At 41.4% G+C, this 21,693-nt stretch overlaps 1 protein-coding gene across 1 annotated transcript; it reads right to left on the minus strand.

The window, feature by feature from the left end:
• SOD2 (superoxide dismutase 2) lies at positions 1–12,970 on the minus strand. The gene is made up of 5 exons (XM_081293794.1): positions 12,811–12,970; positions 12,489–12,691; positions 6,913–7,029; positions 4,227–4,406; positions 1–1,606 (listed from the first exon to the last, which is right to left on the minus strand). Exons 1-5 carry the CDS (start codon positions 12,831–12,833, stop codon positions 1,461–1,463), a joined length of 669 nt encoding a protein of 222 aa, XP_081149920.1. The 5' UTR covers positions 12,834–12,970; the 3' UTR covers positions 1–1,460.
• Positions 12,971–21,693: the final 8,723 nt, after the last annotated feature.

Here is a 21,693-nt window from a genome sequence, read left to right on the forward strand (position 1 = left end):
TTTGTTTTTTTTTTTTCAAACTTCAGTCTTCAATATTGAAATTGCTAAGTTACTCCATTTTTCCATGAAAAGAAATAAAAAAATTAAGTTGGGGGGAAAATGTTTAAAAATGACCTTGGGAAAACATTACTAAATAGGTTAAGAAAAAAACCTACATATAAAGAAAACATCCCAATAGAAGATTGGGATACTCACAAGAGCAAAACGGATAATAAAAAACAGAAGAAATGAAATATTCAGTAATAAAACTGTGAAATAAATTAAGAAATGCCCAAATGATAAAAGCCATATGGCCATCAAAGATAATGAGGAAGATGATGAAAGATGGGGACCTGTGACATGGCCATGCAGATACCAGCAGAATGCCTGCCTGCCTGCCGTGTGAACAGCAGGTATATGGTGCTCCTGCGCAGAACTACCCGGAACATGAGCTGAAATGCTTCACTGACCATGGGGAGTTTTCCCTTTGTTGAAAAATGATATAAAGGTTTTGGAGTGGCTATACATTCTTTAGAAGAAAACAGAAATATAAAGCACGTCTTTGGAAAGAAATCATCTGAGGGGACACAGTGCTGACGCCAGGCAGAAGTCCATTTGCCTGACTAGGGAAGGTGGCTTGTGGCCAGCACAGCTCTCAGGAGAGGGAGGCCCTTCAACAGGATGGAGAGATGGGGAGTGCCCCAGAATGCCCATGGCCTCACCCTGAGGTCCCCACTTTCAGCAGTGCCAACCAGGCCCCGATGTGCCCACCTAAAGCACTTTCATAAATATATACTTCTGTGTTCAAGAACAAAATTTTACACCAGTCTTTTGTAAGTCCAGATGCATAATTATCTTCTTATAATAAAGCAGCTTTCAATCAGCAGTAAGTCATATGGTTTTTAAATGACAAGATGATGTTAGCTATTTATACATGTGACCACAGACCATCACCATATCATTGGGTGATAGCCATCAGAAGTACCACTAGACAGAGCATTATTACATAAACGAAAAGAACAATTTTCAACAAAAGAGAAATATCAGTTTCCTATTTTACTGTGACAACTGGGGCAAAAGATTACATCTTTCTCCAAGTGCAACAGAATAGAATTACAAAGCCTTTCCCACAAACCCCCAAATATAGGATAGAATATTTTTTATTGTTCTTTGATGACAATTATAAACCACTAGTAAGTTTAGCTCTCTGACAAAAATGTTCAGTTAAGATTAAATTATACAGAGCAGTAATGATTCTCAAACAGTTGCCTAATAACAAAATTTTAAAATAGGAAATTATTCATAGCACTAAATTATTGTTATCAAATATCAAATATGCGAACATCAATGAATCACCATATGTCATCATATATCATCAACATCAATAAATGCTGTAATCAAGTGCCTTGTTAGTATACTGCAGTACTCTACTACAAAAATAGTCATAAGGAGTTTAACATACTCAATATAATGATGATGTTTTACTTTTTGCACGCCATGTACCTTTCAGTTACATTCTCCCAGTTGATTACATTCCAAATAGCTTTTAGATAATCAGGTCTGACATTTTTATACTGAAGGTAATAAGCATGCTCCCATACATCAATCCCCAGGAGTGGGATAAGACCTACCAGAAAGAAGAGAAAAAAGAAAAAAATCTTTAAATTTCAATCTAAAAATTATAGCTTCTCAATTTAAATTTTATTATTCTATGCACACAAAAATACCATTTACAACAATTTCACCTATTTGTTTATTTTCTTTCTTTCTTTTGGGGGGAGGGGGGTACCAGAGATTGAACTTGGGGGAACTCAACCACTGAGCCATGTCTCCAGCCCTTCCTTTTTTAAATTTTATTTAGAGACAGGGTCTCACTGAGTTGCTTAGTGCCTCACTGTTGCTGAGGCGGGCTTTGAACTCACGATCCTCCTGCCTCAGCCTCCTGAGCTGCTGGGATTACAGGCATGCACCACTGTGCCTGGCTGTTTCTTATTTTTTGTGTAAGAATATTCCTATAAATAAAAGATTTTAAACTTTACTTCAGAAGAAAATGTGATAAATTGAAAAAAAATTATTGAATTAGAATTGAATCCCAGCTACTTGGGAGGCTGAAGCAGAAAAATCTCAAGTTTGAACCCAGCCTGGGCAACTTAGCAAGACCCTGTCTCAAAATGAAAACTGCTGGGGACATAGTCTAGAAGTAGCACAGTCCCGAGTTCAATCTCAATTAAAAAAAAAAAAAAAAAAAAAGACTTGGGAAAATCAAGTAACTACCGTACTTTAATAGCTGTTTTTAAAATACCAACAGATTCGTAGAAGAACCAACCAGTCCCCAGCCTTCCTCACAGTGGTCTCAGATGCCACAGTAAGGATGTGCTATGTCTCGGGGCGGGAATATGGTTGAGGCTTTGTGGTCTCTTCCAAAAGGCATGAGAACTTGGGTGCTTATGAGAAACCTGCTCTGCTCCCCAAAGCTAACTGTAGTCTCTTAGGGAGTAAACACCAGTTATGAGGCACTAATAAAAGAGCAAGTTTACCAGGAAAAGGACTGAAGAAGACAACATACTATTTTCAGAAATCATATAAGGTAAATGAAGAACTCAGTTCTACCCATAAAAAAAGACACAGGCACATCCATGTTTGTAGCAGCACAGTCCACAACAGACAAACGAGGCACCAGCCTAGGTGTCCACCAATGGATAAATAAAATGTGGTATGTATAAAAATGGGGACTGGGGTCGTGGCTCAGCAGTAGTGCTCGCCTAGCATGTGCGAGGCCCTGGGTTTGATCCTCAGCACCACATATAAATAAATAAAATAAAGGTACTCCCCAAAGATTCCACCAAAAAAAATAAAAGATAAAGGTATTGTGTCCACCTACAACTAAAAATAAACATATGAATAAATGGAGTTTTATTCAGTCATAAAAAAAAATTATCATTTACAGGAAAATAGATGAAACTTGAGAACCTTATATTAAACGAAATAAGCCAACCTCAGAGGGGTCAAGGGTCATATGTTTTCTCTCAGATCAAAAAGCTAGAGAGGAAGAAGGAAAAGAAAGATGGAAGGATCTCACGACAATTGAAGGGAGATCAATAGAGGAAGATCCAAAAAGGGAGGAGGAAAGGGAAAATACTGGGGAATATATTGGCCAAATTATATTATTATACTATGTGCATGTATGAATATGTTAACAAATCCCACCATTAGATACAACCATAGGCACCAAATTAAAAAGGAAAAAAACTCTCAAACTCTTCTACCAAAATAATTCTCAACAGTATGTCTTGACCAGTTGTGAGATGTGTTGCTATCAATTTATCATTAAAAAAGCAGCAAAAAAATGTCATGATTTTTCCCAATATGTAAAAAGTCATGCCTTATCATCCGATGGGCTTTCTCCAAGCAGGAGAGAAAGAAGCATTGTGCTCAGATCCACAGAAACCAATCTTCCCAACAGGCACCTGGAGCTGCACCCGACTCTGCAACCTTCAGGCTCACAACTCTTTGATTCTTTTGGGACTTTTCCAAAAGAACTGTTTAGATTCCAGCAAAATCTGAGCGTGTCAGGGAAGTGAGTCAGGTGAGTGCAAGGGGGGAGGTGGCAGAGAACTTCCACTGCTTAATGTTAAGAAATCAGGTAAAATTCATTCCATCACAGCTTAGAGCCCCAGCTGACTGCCTATGACTTCTGACTCTATCCTATCCTCTCCAGTGACATGTTATTTGGGGTTACCAATTCAATTAGACTCAACAGAAAAAATGGATTTGCTGAGTCCAGCCCAAAGTTTCCAAGTCAAACACTTACACATACCAAGACCAGCAGATAGGTAGAGTGTGAAAACTGGAGTTCTCGCCTCAGCCTAACCAAAAGTTCTGGCAAAGGGGAGGGCACTGGAAAAGATGTGGGCCTCACTCCACTTGAGCTTCCCTCTTGTCATCTAGTTACAGTCTTTTATTTTAGTGCATATAAGTAATTAAACTAATACTGATTCTCTGTAGAACAAAGTAGGATCTAGATTAAAATGATTGTTAGTGTATCTACAAAAATTACATGTGATATTTTACAAAATAGCAGACTCTTGGAGCATTTTTTACCTACTCAAGACTCTGGGTATAAGATTTGTTTAAACTATTATATATCCATGGTAAGTTTAAACACTGTTAGTTTTCCTTATTCCTAGTTACATGCCTACATAAACCACATCTCCCAAAGGAAATAAGTAGCAGTTTTTAAATCTAACCTGTTGTTCCTTGCAATGGATCCTGATTAGAACAGGCAGCAATCTGCAAGCGTCCCTGCTCCTTATTGAAACCGAGCCAACCCCAACCTGAGCCCTGGACACCAGCAGAGACAGTTGTCAGCTTCTCCTTAAACTTGTCAAAAGAACCAAAGTCACGTTTGATAGCTTCCAGCAACTCTCCTATAAAAAAAGATTCAAAACACAAACAGATTTCAACAATTACAATAAAATATTATGTATATTAAAATATTCTTGTCACATGGCCCAAGAAGATAAACATAATCCAGCATACACCACACCAGCTTTCCTCCTGCTGACAACAGGATGGAGTTTCACACTTACGATCCACATGGTTCTTAGTGAAGCTAGTCTAATACCATTAGGGATTTCTTTATTCACTGAGCTATTTCTTTCTTTCTTTTTTTTTTTTTTTTAAAGAGAGAGAGAGAGAGAGAATTATTTTTAATATTTATTTTTTAGTTTTCAGTGGACACGACATCTTTATTTTATTTTTTTATGTGGTGCTGAGGATTGAACCCAGTTCCCCACGCATGACAGGCGAGCATGTTACCACTTGAGCCACATCCCCAGCCCCTCGCTGTGCTATTTCTACCAGTGAATAAATTCATTTTCCATTGCTTCTTTTAAAACTTTCCCCCTCAATAGAAAATTTTACTTTGACTTCTAGCCTACTTACTCTATGTCCCCATTGGGGAATAAAAAGTTATAGCTGGCCAGGCACAGTAGCACACACCTGTAATCCCAGCAGCTCGGGCGGCTGAAGCAGGAAGATTGAGGGTTCAAAGCCAGCCTCAGCAAAAACGAGGTGCTAAGCAACCCAGTGAGACCCTGTCTCTAAATAAAATACAAAATAGGGCTGGAGTGTAGCTCAGGGGCTGACTGCCCCCAAGATCAATCCTTAGTACCAAAATTTAAAAAAAAAAAAAAAAAAGTTATGGCTGTTATTCAGTTCTCCAAGGCATCCTAGATCTTTCCTCCTGCTTCAGCCTCCTGAGTCACTGGGATTACAGGCATGCACCACTGTGCCAGGCTTGATCTTCTTATCGTGATTGTTTTAAACAGGGTGATTTTCCCTTCTATTACCGAATTGAAGGTATACTTTAAGAGCTATAACTGGGCTGGGATGTAGCTCAGTAGTACAGCACTTACTTAGCATGCATGAGGTTCTATCCACTATACTGCAAAAAATGGAAAAGAGAGCCATAAACTTTTTATTCTGTAGCACTGTAGAATTAATTCTACATTGAGCATATCAACTAAATCAACTGGGTCATATCTCACTTTTCATAGACTACTGGCTTAAAAGTAATCATCTTTTATAAGTGCAAATGGAATCAAAGGGTACAGATAATAAAAAATGGCAAAGAATGCCAAAACCATTGGTTGAATATAGGTATATCTGATATTCTGGTAGCTGACAAACCTCAAAAGCATTAAGTCTCAATTCTAAGGCCTCATTCAGAAGAAATAAATTATCCACTTTCCCAGACTTATTCCCCCATTTAATATCACCCCAAAGGAAACTTTGCAGGCATAAGATAAGCTGCCTTGGATAACACTGATTAAAAACAAAGAGTAAGGGCTGGGGCTCAGTGGTAGAGTGCTTGACTAGCGCATGTGAGACACTGGTTTTATCCTCAGCACTACATAAAAAAAAGAATAATAAAAAATAAAATAAAGTTGTTGTGTCTATCTACAACTAAAATATATATATGTTTAAAAAAAACAAACAATAAAATCACAGAAACTTAGGGTATGTGTAAGGAGTCCAGACTTATGGGCTCCAACAGAGACAGCTGTCAGCTTCTCCTTAAACTCTAAAAGGAACCAAAGTCACATTCGATGGCTTCCAGAAACTCTTGTATTGAAAAAATAAGAGACCTGTACTTATGCTTCATACCTTCGGCTGGGGGTGGTGCGGGGAGCGGGGTGGAATAATGAGTCAGACAGCCACACTGACAGACAGTGAACCAGACACTGCTCTGTGTGCCCCTCGTTACCTGCAGCAGTTTTTGTTGTTTTTAATTTTTGCAGTGCTGGGCACGAACCCAGGGTCTCACACATGCTAGGCAAGTGTTCTACCACTGAGCTACTACTTCAGCCCTATTTGTAATGTTTTAAAAACACCTGGAAAACCTATTTTTTTGTGGCAAGTGACCTCATAACAGGAACATTAATGACACAGACACCTTTCTAAGCACTTTCCATTTAGTTTTGAAAACAGCCCCATTATTCCCTCTGTCTCACACAGTATCTTACCCTGGACATCCCAGGCTAGTAAGTGGAAAGTTAATCCTTTCCAAAAACTGTTTCTCAGTCTTTCCCTAATATTTAAACCAAGAAAGGGCACTGTAGTGAAATCATGTGTGTGTAAAAACTGAGGACGTAACTACCTGAATGAATTCTCCTTTCCTAGTCTTTCCCTTCGAAAGTTACAACTCTGCTATGCCCCTTGCTATGAAAAATATGCCAGTATGGTACTTTAGGGAGAATTATGGTAACAAGAAAATCAACAATGCACTGGGGATATAGCTCAGGAGTAGGGTATACTCTTGGCATGCATGAGATCCTGGCTTCAATCCCCAGCACCAAAGGGGAAAAAAAAAAATCAGCAATCTTTACTACTGTGCAAATATACAGATAAGGTGAACCAATATATACCAACCTTTGGGTTCTCCACCACCATTAGGACTCAAATTTGTCCAGAAAATGGTGTGATTGATATGACCTCCGCCATTGAACTTCAGTGCAGGTTGAAGGGCTACCTGAGCAGTAACATCTCCTGAAATGTAAAAAAGCAAACACATTTTTAAAACATTTTTATTCTTTAATCACTCTAACACTGTTTTTTTTTTCCTTTGTGAGTTAGCAGATAATTGTACCAGCTTGCTTGTTCTAAAATTCAGCAATTTCAGATTCTATCAAAAATCGGACTCTCCCCAAATTATACACCCAGTGGATTTTCAGTTCAATTAATCACATGCAGAACTGGTGAGCACAGCAGAGAAGGTAAAGCTAGGAGAAAATTCACTCCTGACCACCAAAGGCTGAGGGTTCTCTTGAATAAAAAAGACTTCGGCAAATAAAACACTAAAGAGAACAAAGAAAGTACAGTAAATGAGCTAAAATGCACGGCTCAGTGTACGTACAACAGGGAAACTTTCTGCTCTCATTTCAAGACAGACAAATACTGGGAAACGTTTTAAAGTGACATTAACAAAAAACTCAACTTGTTCACACTGAACTCCTGATTTGCAACCCCAAACTTACTCCTATGGCAGACCCCATCTCAGTGAACGCCAGCTGTCCCACAGGACATCGATGTCACCTTTAATTCCTCTCCTTTCACACCTTACACCCAATCCACTAAGATACCCATCAGCAAAGCCAGCTCTCCTTTAAGGACACAGTGGTGCACGCCTGTAATGGCATTAACTCTGGAAGCCACAGCAGAATTGCAAGTTCAAGGCCGGCCTCTATGACTTAAAAAGACCCTATCTCAAAAATTAAAAAATAAAAATGGCTGGGAGGAAGCTGGATTCAATCCCCAGTACCCCTCTCAAAAAAGACATCCAGAATCCAATCCCTTCTCCCCAACTTTGCTGCTACCTGTTGGTGCACAGCACTAGCATCTCCCACCTACTTTGGAGCCACAGTCCTGTTTCCAAAAGATGTCCCTTCTCACTAGGAGCCCGCCCCAAGTCTTACACCTAGCTGTAAGGAGGCATGTCACCTGTCACCTGACCCTTTGCCAGCCACACTGGCCGGGGAGCCTTCCAAGACAAGCTCAGCACGCCCCCTCCCTGCCAAGGATGACCACTGCTGTCTCTGCTGGAACCACTTCCCAGCTGAGGGCTTAGGCTTCACCCTCTGCCTCTTCTCATGTCTCCAAACAGCACTCTGACCAGACTTTGGCCAGGATATACAAGTTGGCAGTTCCCATCACCCCTCCAGACTCTGCATCCCATCTCTCCTAGAAGGCGGTATAACTCCTGGCACACTGCTTCATCTGTCTCCCGGCGGAGGAGGTAGTTTGGTTTTGTTTTGTGTTTGTTTTTTGGTACTGGGGATTGAACCCAGAGGTGTTCTACCACTGAACTATATCTTCGGCCATTTTCATGCCTCAAACTTGTGATCCTCCTGCCCCAGTCTCCCAAGTCACTGGCACAGTGGCTTTTGTGTATGACTTCGGTTCTCAATTCCTAACACACTACCCACTGCCACCTACACAGCAGGCACTCAATAAATATTTGTTGATTCACTAGATGATTAAATACATTGAATACGTAATGAAAATAAATAAATAAAATTTAAAAAAAGAAAAATGGCAAGAAAAAATACATTGAATACAATTTTTTCTTTTTTTTTGTTATAGTTGGTGTACAGCACTAGCATACCTTTGTTTTATTTATATTTATGTGGTGCTGAGGATCGAACCCAGTGCCTCACACATGCTAGGCAAGTGTTCTACCACTGAGCTACAACCCTAGTCCTTGAGTACAATTTCTGAGGGGAAAAAAAAAACTTTCTCCAACCTATAGTTTAACAAAAAAGAATGTCATATTTGGACAATCTGGATATATTCTCAAAACACTAGATAAACTGAAACCAAAAAGGTTTTTCTCCAGCTTGCTAAACAAGTAGGTGAAATAAGTTTTTTTCTGCTCCTTCCAGAAACTACAGATTTTTTTTTTTTTAAAGAGAGAGTGAGAGAGGGAGAGAGAGAAAGAGAGAGAATTTTAATATTTATTTATTTTTTTTTTTAAGTTATTGGCGGACACAACATCTTTGTTTGTATGTGGTGCTGAGAATCGAACCCGGGCCGCACGCATGCCAGGCGAGCGCGCTACCGCTTGAGCCACATCCCCAGCCCCAGAAACTACAGATTAACTGAAGTATTAGGAAAACAGAAATTCCCTGTACAAAACGTACCAAGTTCTTACTATTCAAATTACCAAGAAAAGCAAAGTGAAAGTGAACCACTGGACTCTGCTCTCCAGGAGCTGGAGTTGTAGAAAAAGTTCTCAACCCCTGTTCTGAACGTCTAGGTGCAGGTAAGGTGGGGCATGCCTGTCATTCTAGCGACTTCAGAGGCTGAGGCAGGAGGATCAAAAATTGAAGGCCAGCCTGGGCAACTTAGCAAGATTCTGTCTCAAAATAAAACATAAAAAAAAAAAAAAAAAGTGCTGGAGAGTTTAACCCACGGTACTGAAGGCTGGAAATAAAAAAAAAAAAAAGAACCTAGTTAAGAAATTCTATCTTCTGAAACAAGGCCAAATCTCTAATTGTTAGCAATTCAGAAGGAGAGGATTAAGTGATATCTGAATCCACAGATAACCTCTTAGGATTTTCTTTCAGAAAACTTATTTCACCTACTTGTTTAGCAAGCTGGAGTTGTGGCTCAGCAGTAGAGTGCTCGCCTAGCACATGAGAGGCCCTGGGTTCGATCTTCAATACCACATAAAAATAAGTAAATAAAGATATTGTATCCAACTACAACTAAAAAAATAAATATTCAAATAAAATAATTTTTTTTTAAAAAATGTATAAAAATATATTTATAAATCAGTGTTTCCCTTGTTAATTTTCCTTGGAGTCACCCTAAAAATGTAAACACTGGTTTTATGCTTTTTTGTTGTTGCAGTACTAGGGATCAAACCCAGGGGTGCTTAAACAGTAAGTTCTTGAGGTTCTCACTAAATTACTGAGGCTAGCCTCAGATTTTTTTATCCTCCTGCCTCAGCCTCCAGTCTCTGGGATTATAGGCATAGGCCAGCATGCCCAGCTTGTTTTTCCTAAATGAAAAAGAAACATGTTTACTAAGAGATAATTTAATAAACTCAACATTTTAAGCTGGGCAAGTAATGCACATATGTAACCCTGGCTACTTGGAGGCTGAAGCTGAAGCACTGTAAATTCAAGGCTAGCCTGGGCAATTTAACAAGACCATGTCTCAAAATAGAATAAAAAGGGCTGGGGGCTAAATGTAGTGGTACAGGCCTATAATCCCAGCAGCTCCGGAGGCTGAGGCAGGAGGATAAAGAATTCAAAGCCAGCCTCAGCAAAAGCCAGGCACTAAGCAACTCAGTGAGACCCTGTCTCTAAATAAAATACAAAAAAGGGTTTGGAATGTGACCCAGTGGTAGAGTGCGCGAGTTCAATCCTTCGTACCAAAAATAAAGGGGGGGAGGGGTGGCTGGAGAAGTAGCTCAGCGCTTCCCGGATATATGCCAACCCTGGGTTCAATATCCTTAATCCTCAATATCTCAAAAAAATAAAAAATAATAATCTCAACATCTTAAAGTTTACTTAGCCAATTTAAAGCTCTTAAGACTTTTCTGAAGTTTAACTTTTTTTTTTGTTTCAGATCAGGGTTTTCCCCTGAAATGCAATAAAAAAAGGTAAGAACTTCTGGTTGAAAAGACAGTTATGATGAGATTATTAAGTTATTTTATTTATACTCTTATCACAATATTGGAGATATGAAAATTTACTTGATAATAATTTCAAAAATATAATTTCTATGTAAAAGAAACTCTGCAATATAATACTGCAATACAACAACTTTTTTTTTCAGTGATATCATTAAGGAAGCAAAGCTTTGATTCCACAAGAAAGGGATTAAAACTAAGATGTCTTTAAAATATTGGAAAGACGGTTTCCCAGGTGTCAGATGCTGCCTTGCTGGAAATACTTTCACAACGGGGAGCTTCCCAGCTTCCCCATTACCACATCAAACGTTTGTTATTTCCTAAATCACAGCCTTTTCCCGTATTCAAATCATCTAACTGTTGCAAGCAAATCTTCCAGAATGTGGTAACTTCCTCCTCTTTAGGTGTAGCCTTTTATTTACCTCAAACACAATTTGGCTGAAATACTACATCTTTCCACTAGATGTCCCTCGTCAACCAAACGTCACTCTGAAAATTACTTAACAAATTTCATAGGCCTGAAATGCAACAAAAACACTTTTTTGAAAAAAAGGAAATTTTCTTTACTGTGTAGTTTATCAAGCAATATAGTCTGAAAACAACTATCAATTATTTTTCAGTTGTGCAAACTAATGGAACGAAAACAAAATATTATTTACAGAGATATTAAAACAATATTCCCATATACACCTTCAGAGCCATAAACACAAAAATCCATATACTACTCATTTTATCAACTCAGCACTTGAAAAGAAAAAACAACCAGGTGCCTATAACTCCAATGATTTAGGAGGCTGAGACAGGAGGATTACAAGTTCAAAGCCAGCCTCAGCAACTTAATGAAGCCCTAAACAACTTAGTAAGACCTTGTCTCAAAGTGAAAAATTAAAAGAGCTGGGGATGTGGCTTAGTGGTTAAGCATCCCTGGGTTCAATTCCTGGTACCAAAATAAAAGTTAACTCCATATTATATTTTAATCCAATTTACAAATATTGTTTCCCACAGAATGACTATTTTTCTTGTGAACTTCAACCCCTAAATTAAATACAGAAACCAAGTCCACAGGGGCCTGACCTGTCTCACAACCAGGTTAAGTGCTTTTTGGTAATGAACATCACAATGCTGACTCCTGCCTCTTCTCTCCCGCATAAAGTAAATCAAGTTTCACAGTGCGGGGCAGCTCAGGATACAAGGAATCTCCCAGTCGTAGACTGGACTCTCAGGAAGTTCCAGGAAGATGTCAAGGACCACTGTTCCTATCACCTAGCAGTCTCCTTCCTTCTCCCACTATCAGAGAGACCACACCTGACACTGCTTGCTTAACGCTACAATACACTTGAAAAAGGAGGCAGAGAGGCTGTCCTCCTCCACTTGAGGCCCAGACACAGAGAGGAAGTGGGGACAGCAAAGCCCCAGGCCACCTTTCAGGACTGACCCCAACACTCAAGAGCACTTGCATCTGGGCCACAAGTGTATGGGTGCCCTCAGACCTCCTGCTAATGATTGAGAGACCAAACATTTCCAAGAGCACACACATTACATAACGAGTGCAAATTTTAAATGCTTATGTGCAAACAGGAGCTAGAGCTTCTTTTACAACTCACCAATATGGGTAACAAAAAAGGGCTTAACACAGTCAAACCCACAACTTCCTTCGTGGGATTCTGTTTTCTGGGACGGTAAGAAAAGTTTAAACAAACCAGTCAAGACACTTTTCTACAATGATCATTATTTGCGGGCGGCCCTCATACGGGGCGAACTCGGGGGTCTCCGTGCGGAGACGGCGCGGGGCTGCGGCGCCGGCACCCACCCTTGGCCAGCGCCTCCCGGTACTTGTCCTCCGTGACGTTCAGGTTGTTCACGTAGGCCGCGTGGTGCTTGCTGTGGTGCAGCTCCATGATCTTGGCGCTGATGTGCGGCTCCAGGGCGCCGTAGTCGTAAGGCAGGTCGGGGAGGCTGTGCTTCTGCCGGCAGCCCAGAGCCCCCAGGGCCGGGGCCAGCCTTGCGCCCGCGCTGGAAGACAGAGGGCACCCGGGTCACCTGCGGCCCGCCCTGCGCCCGCCTCCCGACGCGCGCACCAGACACCTGCCGCCCCCGGCGGAGCGCCCCGGGCCCCGGCGCTCGCGTCTCACCTGCACGCTGCCCGGCACAACATAGCGCTCTCCGCCGTCGGCCGCCGCCTTAGAGCCTCTCAGACGCAACGCCGAACCAGACCAGCGAGCGTGTGGCCGCGGTGTCCTGGGCAGCACATAAGGACCTTCGCCGCCTGGGCCCCGCCCCCTCCGGCCGCGTCCACCACAGGAGGAACGCGGGGGGAACCCAGGGCGGTTGGAGAACTATCATCCCGCGCAGGCCTCACACCCTGCGTCCAGAAGGCTGGAAGAGGGAGCGGTAAGCTTTTTCTCAGTCGTGACCACCCTGCTGCCTATCTGCCTGGGCTCCGTGACGTGTAGCGAGAGGAAGTCGCACGTTTCCCCCCCCCGATGTAGAGTTGGTATGGCCCGCAGGCCCGCCCTCGTCTCCGCCCCTCCGAAGGCGGGGCCTGCGAGGCCCGCTGCAGCCCTCCCCCTCTAGGCCGCGGTGGTACTGCTGCTGCCGCACGGGGTCTGGAAGCCGCCCGGGGAAGGTTTGGGGACTTTTTCTCTCCCTAAGGGCCCCAGGGACCGTCCCTTGGAAGGCAGCCAGCGTGTTAGTGGAGGGTGAAGGGACAGTGCCCTCATGTTTTGTCTTCTTGCCAGGTGCCCTTAGTGACCTTGCTTTGCCAGTAAACTGGCCTTGAGGCCTTCACCAGGCCAGAAGCCAGGCCAGCCCCATCCCGCTGGCTGTCTAACAGTAGTGCTGCTATGAACGTCTACCATGGACTGCACTGCAAGATTTACATGCATTTATCTCTGTAAATGTATGTGTTGTCGACTCCAGGCGACAATGAAATATTGTCGCTGAGATTAAGCAGCTTGCAGTGGTCCCACGGTTAATAAGGTAAGAGTCCGGGATTAGAGGCAACAAGGTGGAGAATGCCACTAATCCCAGGGCCTCTGGAGGTTGAAGCAGGTGGATCACAAATCGCCCAGCCTGAGAAATCTAGTGAGACTCTGTCTCAAAATACAAAACAAAAAGGACTGGGGATGTAGCTTAGTGGTAGAGCATCCCTGGGTTCAATCCCCACTAAAAAAAAAAAAAAAAAAAAAAAATGTTGGAATTAGAACCCAAAACACAGAAGTCTATACTTCATGACTACTAAGCCCAGTCAGTCAAGCTGTATGTATTTGTTCAGAGTGACTTATATGAACCAATTACCCAGGAGAATATAAAAGATGGACAACAGGGAAATCTTTCCTATGCTGCTTTATAGTCCAATAAGCTGTATCAAACGTTTTCTCAACAATTTAAAAATATCCTCAATTGTGTTAATTCGGAAAACACTAAGCTGTCTTTGACATGATTTGGGTCTTTACTGAATAGAATAATATCAAAAGAAGCAAAGCTAGGAGTGGGGATGCTGGCTATAGTCCTAGCTACACAGTAGCTGAGGTGGGAGGATGACTTGAGTCCACAAGTTGGAGACCAGCCTAGGCAACACAGCCAGACCCCTCTCAAAAAAAAAGGTGGGTGGGGAGCAGAGTTTCTGTTGTTTTCTTCCACACCCTTTGCAGCCTAAGGATGACTAGGTTTCCCGTCAGGCAAAGAGGAACTTCCAGGAAGGGCTGAAGTTGTTTACAGATGGCAGGAAAATGAAACTCAGGGCATATTTGGGTGAAGGAGGAAATTCAGGTTGGGCCCTCATGATGGATTTTCTCTAAAACCCAGAAGAGCATGGATTTGATAAGATTGGTAAAAGGAAGTTAGCTGAGGTAAGACATCGAAAGTAGTTTTTCAGGCAAGGCAGTCTGGCATTGATATGAGGGCCAGGCTAGTTAGAAAGCTGTTGCGTTACTCCCAGAATGAAGTACTACCAGCAATTTTTAGAGTACTAGCTATGGGAACTTTGGGGAGAAACAACATTTTGAAGGGTGAAACAACAGAATTCAGTGATGGGTTGGGCACTGTAATGAAGGGGCTTGATCTAGTCAGAATAGAATGTCACACAAGGAGAGAGTGGTCAGGCTATATTTGTGCACTTCTTGTCTGTAGAGATATGCTACTTTGAGACTAACTGACTCCTAGGATATGTCCTTTTGAACAAGCAACAAATGTTGGGGACAGGGGGAATGACAACAGCAAAAAGAAGTATATCTAACATAATTAACTGCCTCAGCTCCATCCTTTCAGAAGACCACGCCAACCTCTGGAACACCAAGCACTGAGACCAAGGTGGTTGGGGGTGGGAGATAAAGGGAAGTTGATTGTCATCTTTGCATACCACACCTAATAAAAAGGCTTCTTTTTCTTTTTTAGATGACCACTGAAAGGAGTACCCCCCACACACATACCCCATTCAAATGGCCCAGGGAGTTACGTGTCTGTTGACTGGGTTCTGTGCTCTTACTCCAGGCAGCTCATGACATCCTCTGCAATGTCAGGTCACCATGAGTATGCACTTCCCTCAGAGACACTTCCTCAGGCTACTTCACAGCCATTGTGAGACCCCTATAGTATATGTATTGATGGGAGCAGGCAACCAATGTGGGTTGAGATGAAATTTTAAGCCAGCTGTAAATTGCATTCACATCCCAGTAGCAGCCAGTTGCAGTGTCTTAAACACAAAAGAGTATATTCCCTCACAAGGTCTGGGGTAGACAATTCAGTGATGTCATCAAGGACACAAGCTCACTAGGTGTAATGACACACACCTGAAATCCCAGAAACTCAGGAGGCTGAGGATGGAGGATCTCAAGTTTAAGGCCAGCCTGGGCAACTTAGTGAGACTTTGTCTCAGAATAAAATGGGCTGGGTGTGGGGTCTGGGGAATAGCTCAGTTGGTAGAGTGCTTACCTCACACGCACAAGACATTGGGTTTAATCCCCAGCACCACACAAAAAAAAGATGGGGGACTGGGTGTGTATCTCAGTGGTAAAAGCCCCCACAGGTTCAATCACCAGGACCAAAAAGACTTAAAAAAAATCAAAAAGAAAAGATGCAAACTCCTCTATCCCCATAGCTGCCTCATGATCTGTTAAAACTTCTAAAGTACCAGCCATGTTATTACGTTTCCAGGAAGGGGAAAGAATAAAAGGTTGGGTTCCATTTGTCTCCTTTTATGGATCCTCTGTGGGAGATTCACCCAACAAATTCTACTCAAGACATCACTGGTCAAAATTTACATAAAAAGCTACAGTTATCCAGAAGGAAAGCTGGTAAATGTAATGATTTTGCTGTGCACATTTTCAGTTTTAAAAAATGTGGAATTCTGTATCTAAAGGAATAACAAATAGTGAATTAGAAAATGACAGTTTTTGTTACAAATCCTTCTATAACTTTATTTCCACACCCTTAGACATAAACACTATCATTAATAGAATCATCTTAGGTAGATTCTCTTGTTTTTTCTTTTATGCCTTCTTTTACTTTGGTGTGTCACAGATCTTACCATACAGGAATCTAAGTGAGAAGGTCTTGTATCCAGTGTTGATCATAATCCCGAACACCAAAATCATGAATGTTGCAATACAAAATCCTGAAATCACTATTTTGAAAGATTATAATCCTGAATGTGGAAATCCTGACTGCTGAAATTCCCCAAACCTCAGTTTCGACATTGGGGAAAGCTCTCTAATGGGAGTAATCCTGTTCCGGGAAGTGATTGCCATGACAACAACTTGAGTTTAAAAATGCATCCTCTGTTTGTACTGAAGTTCTTTCCAGCTGATGAAATTTCAAATTTTTTTTATGAAGTAAAGCTGTATTTGCTTAAAGGAACTAGTGAAGTTACTGACTCACAGTTATGTGTGAATGAAATTGACCAAACTGTGTTATGTACATGTGCAAATATGCCATAATGAGCCCCACTATTGTGTGTAATTAAAACACACCAATTAAAACAAAAGAAAAAATTATATGCTCAGTTGGATAAGAAGACACAGCTGGGTGCAGTGGTACATGCCCGTAATCCCAGCAAGATGATTGAAAATTTGAGGCCAGAGCTGGGGTTGTAGCTCAGTGGTAGAGAGCACTTGCTTTGCACTTGTGAGGCACTGGGTTCCATCCTCAGCACCACATAAAAATAAATAAATAAAGATGTTGTGTCCATCTACAACTAAAAAAATATTTTAAAAAAGAAAAAGAAAATTTGAGGCCAGCTTTGGCAACTTGGTGAGACCCTATTTGAAAATCAAAAGGACTGGAGATAGAGTTCAGCACTCCTGGGTTTAATCCCCAGTACAAGAAAAAGGAAAAAGGAGATACTTATACAATAGTGTTGCTATTCAGTTGCCAGTATTGTTTCTGCCAAATCTGTGATCTGCATATGGGGGTTATGGAACAGATCTAATGACCTCCAACATTGAACTCAACCCTGTTGAGAGCCACAGCCAAAGGGGCCCCAGAAAACTTCCAGCTGCCAGCAAACTTCAGACTGCCAGCTGATGATTGGTTCACAGCGGCTCCAGCAACATCTAGCTGATTGGCTTCTCTGCGGTGATGTTCATTGGGCTGTTTCCCTGCCCTTCAGACTGCCAGCTGATGATTGGCTCACAGCGGCCCCAGCAACATCTAGCTGATTGGCTCCTCCACGGAGCTGCTCATTGGGGGACTTCTTTGGCTCCGCCCACGCGACCCAGCCAATCAGCCTCAAGAGCAGGAGGATTGTGGGAGGTGGTGAGGTTTGTGTGGGGGTGAGAGACTTGTGGGAAGCCGGTGGTGGCAGTTGGGCTCTGAGGGTTTTTTCCTGAGGAGCGGTTTTGTTTGGCATTTGTAGTTCTAAAAATAAAGTTAGTTTCTTTTGACAAGTGGCTCCTGAATTGTGCCCAGCCAGACTGCGGCATTTTTGTTTTAAGTTGCCTGTCCCTGGAGATGAGTGAGACGGAAGAAAAACCGCTCACATCTGAGGAAAAACTATTTGCATCTGAGGAACAGATAGGGAGAAAGGACGGATACACATTTCAGGAGGATAGAAAGGCTGATATAATGAATTATTGTTCCATTTTTATTGCATTCTGTCTCGGTTTTGTTTGGCGTCATCTTGTTGGGTTGTATTATAGTAGAAATACGGGATCAGCAATTAGTAAAAAACAAACCGAAAGATTGTTAAGTAAATTGTTAGAGGAAGGAGGCATCCCAGTAAAATCAAGAGCAGTCAGGGCATACGTTGATACAATACAACAATGTAGCCCATGGCTTTTTAAGGAGGAGTTGTTAGATATATCACAATGGAACCATCATGGTGAAGATTTAAAAAGAATAGAAAAGAACAACCCAGGGACTCTGCCAGTTGGCACATTGCCATTGTGGACGTTGGTATCTGGTTTGCTTAGTCCAAAGCCTTCAGTTCAGACAAAGGTAGAGGAAGGAGAAGACATATTGATTCAAGTAAAAGAGAAGGTCTCTCAAGTTAGTCAGAAAGAGGAAAAGATTCAAGTAAAAGAGAAGGTCTTTCAAGCTAGTGAGACAGAGGAAGGAAGTTTAGAGCAGAAAAAGCCATCGAGAAAAGTTACAACAGGAGACGGCTAATAACACCTTTCTATCAGAGAGCGTAAGTGTCCAACCAACAGCACCACCTCTACAGGAGACTGCTACTAACAGCATTCTATCACCAGAGGGCATAAGTGTCCAATCAACAGCACCACCTCCATATGCTAGGAGACTCCCAACCCCCACAGTTGATAGTTGGGATCCTGAGACAGGATCTCAAGTATTAACATGCCCTGTATTTGAGGTAGGAGAGCAGCGAATTTACCAGGGTTTAAATTTCAAAACAGTGAAGGAGCTAAAAGAGGCTGTAACAACCTATGGTCCTCAAGCACCCTTCACTGTAAGCTTGGTCGAATCCATTACCAACTTAAACATGACGCCAGCAGATTGGGCTAATATTTGTAAAGCTGTGCTAAATGGAGGACAATACCTGTTATGGAAGGTTGCCAATGAGGAATTTTGCAAGGAGACGGCTAGGCGAAATGCAGCAGCTGGTTATTCTCAGAGAAATCTAGATATGTTGTTAGGAAAGGGACCTTATGAGGATCGGCAGCAACAAATTGCATATGATCCTGGTGTATATTTACAAATTGCTGTAGATGCAGGTAAGGCATGGAAGACTTTACAAGGACATGGAGGTTTACAAGGTTAATTATCTAAGATAATACAAGGAGCTAATGAACCTTACACTGAATTTGTAGATAGGCTTATTCAAACAGCTACCAGAGTTTTTGGGAATAAGAACAAGCAATGCCATTAATAAAACAACTGGCTTATGACCAAGCGAATCGTTGGTGCAGAGATATCATTAGACCATGGAAACAGGAAGATTTAAACACATATATTAAATTATGTAGAGACATTAATGAACAAGAGCAAGTCATGGCAGCTGCAGTAAAACAGGCTTTAGATGCCAGAGATATTAATGAACAAGGGCAAATTGTGGCAGCTGCAGTAAAACAGGCTTTATATACCAGGCCAAGAACATACTACAATTGTCAACAAACAGGACATTTTAAAAGGAATTGCCCCATAGGAGGAGGGTTTAACAAAACTAGGTATCAAAGGAGTAGAATACTGGGTATTTGCCCACGATGCCGTAGAGGGAGACATTGGGCTAATGAATGCCGTTCTCAAACCACCATAGAGGGTACTCCATTACATTGGGCTAATGAATGCCGTTCTCAAACCACCATAGAGGGTACTCCATTACATTGGGCTAATGAATGCCGTTCTCAAACCACCATAGAGGGTACTCCATTATCAAAAAACGAACAAGGACAAGGTGTTTATCCACAATATCGTGGACAAAGGCATCGGGTTCCGTTGCCAAAAAATGGACAGGGGGCCCCAATGCTCCGGGGCCCCAAACCACAAATATATGGAGCACTGGAGGAACCCAGCAACCCCATCAGGGTAGTGACCAGGACACATTGTCCATCAGATCCCTCATCAGACAAACCAGAGGGAGCACAGGGTTGGACATCTGCGCCTCCGCCAGATCAGTACTAACTCCAGAGATGGGAGTTCAAATCATTCCCACAGGGGTAAAAGGACCTCTTCCCAAAGGAACAGTAGGCTTATTATTGGGACGCAGCTCTTCTACTCTAAAAGGACTTTTGATAAGTCCTGGGGTAATTGATCCCGATTATGAAGGTGAAATAAAAATTATAGCCAGTTCTCCAAAAGGTATATCAGTAATTTCACCAGGAGATAGAATAGCACAGTTACTAATAATACCAAGCCTACATGATAAATTTTCCAGTCATGCTGTAGAAAGAGGTTCCAAGGGATTAGGCTCCACAGGTGTAGATTGGGCTATGCTTTCTTTAAATTTAGATTCTTGCCCCATGCTAAAACTAAATATTCAAGGACATGAATTTAATGGGCTACTGGATACAGGTGCAGACCTTAGCATCATCTCTCATCAAGAATGGCCAAAACATTGGCCATTACAACAAGCCACTCAAATGCTTCGAGGCCTAGGAGTGGCGACTAATCCCGATAGAAGAGCAATGGTATTAGATTGGAAGGATCCTGAAGGATGTGAAGGAACTATACAGCCATATGTATTGGATCATCTTGCCGTAAATTTATGGGGACGAGATGTCTTAGATCAATTAGGTTTGACATTAACAAATAACACCAATCAAAATGCACCCACTATAATGGCTAGACAAGGTTTTAGGAAAGGAAAAATATTAGAAAAACAAGAACAAGGTATAGCAGCACCAATACAAATAGATCAAGGAACAGACAGACATGGGTTGGATTTTCACAAAGGGCCACTGAGACAATAAGAATTACATGGAAATCAGAAAGACCCGTATGGGTTCCTCAGTGGCCCTTGACTAAAGAAAAGATACAAGTAGCCCATGATCTGGTCAAACAACAATTAGCGGAAGGACATATACAACCTTCTGTATCTCCCCATAATACTCCCATTTTTGTCATCAAAAAGAAATCTGGTAAATGGAGATTATTGCAAGATTTAAGAGCCATTAATAATGAAATGGTCATTATGGGACCTGCTCAATCGGGGATTCCTCAATTGTCTGCTTTGCCAAAAACTTGGTATGTTTTAGTTATAGATATTAAAGATTGTTTTTTTTTCAATTCCAATTCATCCTGAGGATAGTCCACGTTTTGCATTTACTATCCCTGCACTAAATCATGAAGGTCCTGATCAGAGATGTGAATGGAAAGTACTCCCTCAAGGGATGGCTAACAGCCCAACTATGTGTCAAATTTATGTTAACAAAGTAATCCAGCCACTTAGAAATCAAAATCCTATACTACAAATATTTCACTATATGGATGATGTATTATTAGCACACAAAGCTAAAAACACATTGTTAGAATGTTATGCCACACTTACAAATTTATTAAAAAATTATAATCTAGAGATAGCAATAGATAAAGTACAATTAAATTTTCCAATTAATTATTTAGGAATTCTATTATCCTCAACCATGGTCCGTCCACCAAAAATTCAAATACGAGTAGATCAACTCAAATCACTTAATGACTTTCAAATGTTATTAGGAGACATAAATTGGATAAGGCCTTATCTAGGTATTCCAACAGGAGAATTGGGACCTTTATTTGATATCTTAAAAGGTCCATCAGATCCAAATTCACCCCGAATGTTAACACCTGAAGCAAGAAAGGCATTAAAAATCATTGAAACATAAATGGAAAATATGCATTTGGATAGAATTGATATAAGTTTGCCTTTATTATTTATTGTACTACCAACAAAAAATATTCCTACAGGAGTATTTTGGCAAGAAGGTCCATTATTATGGATACATTTATCTTATTCTCCTAACACTATTCTTACTAGGTATCCTGAGGCTGTAGGACAATTAATACTCAAAGGAATAAAAACAGCAAAGGGAGTATTTGGAATTTCTCCCAATAAAATTATTACTCCATATACTATGAAT

This window comes from Spermophilus citellus (genome assembly GCF_964194105.1).
Source record: "Spermophilus citellus genome assembly, chromosome: 5".
NCBI lineage: Eukaryota > Metazoa > Chordata > Mammalia > Rodentia > Sciuridae > Spermophilus > Spermophilus citellus.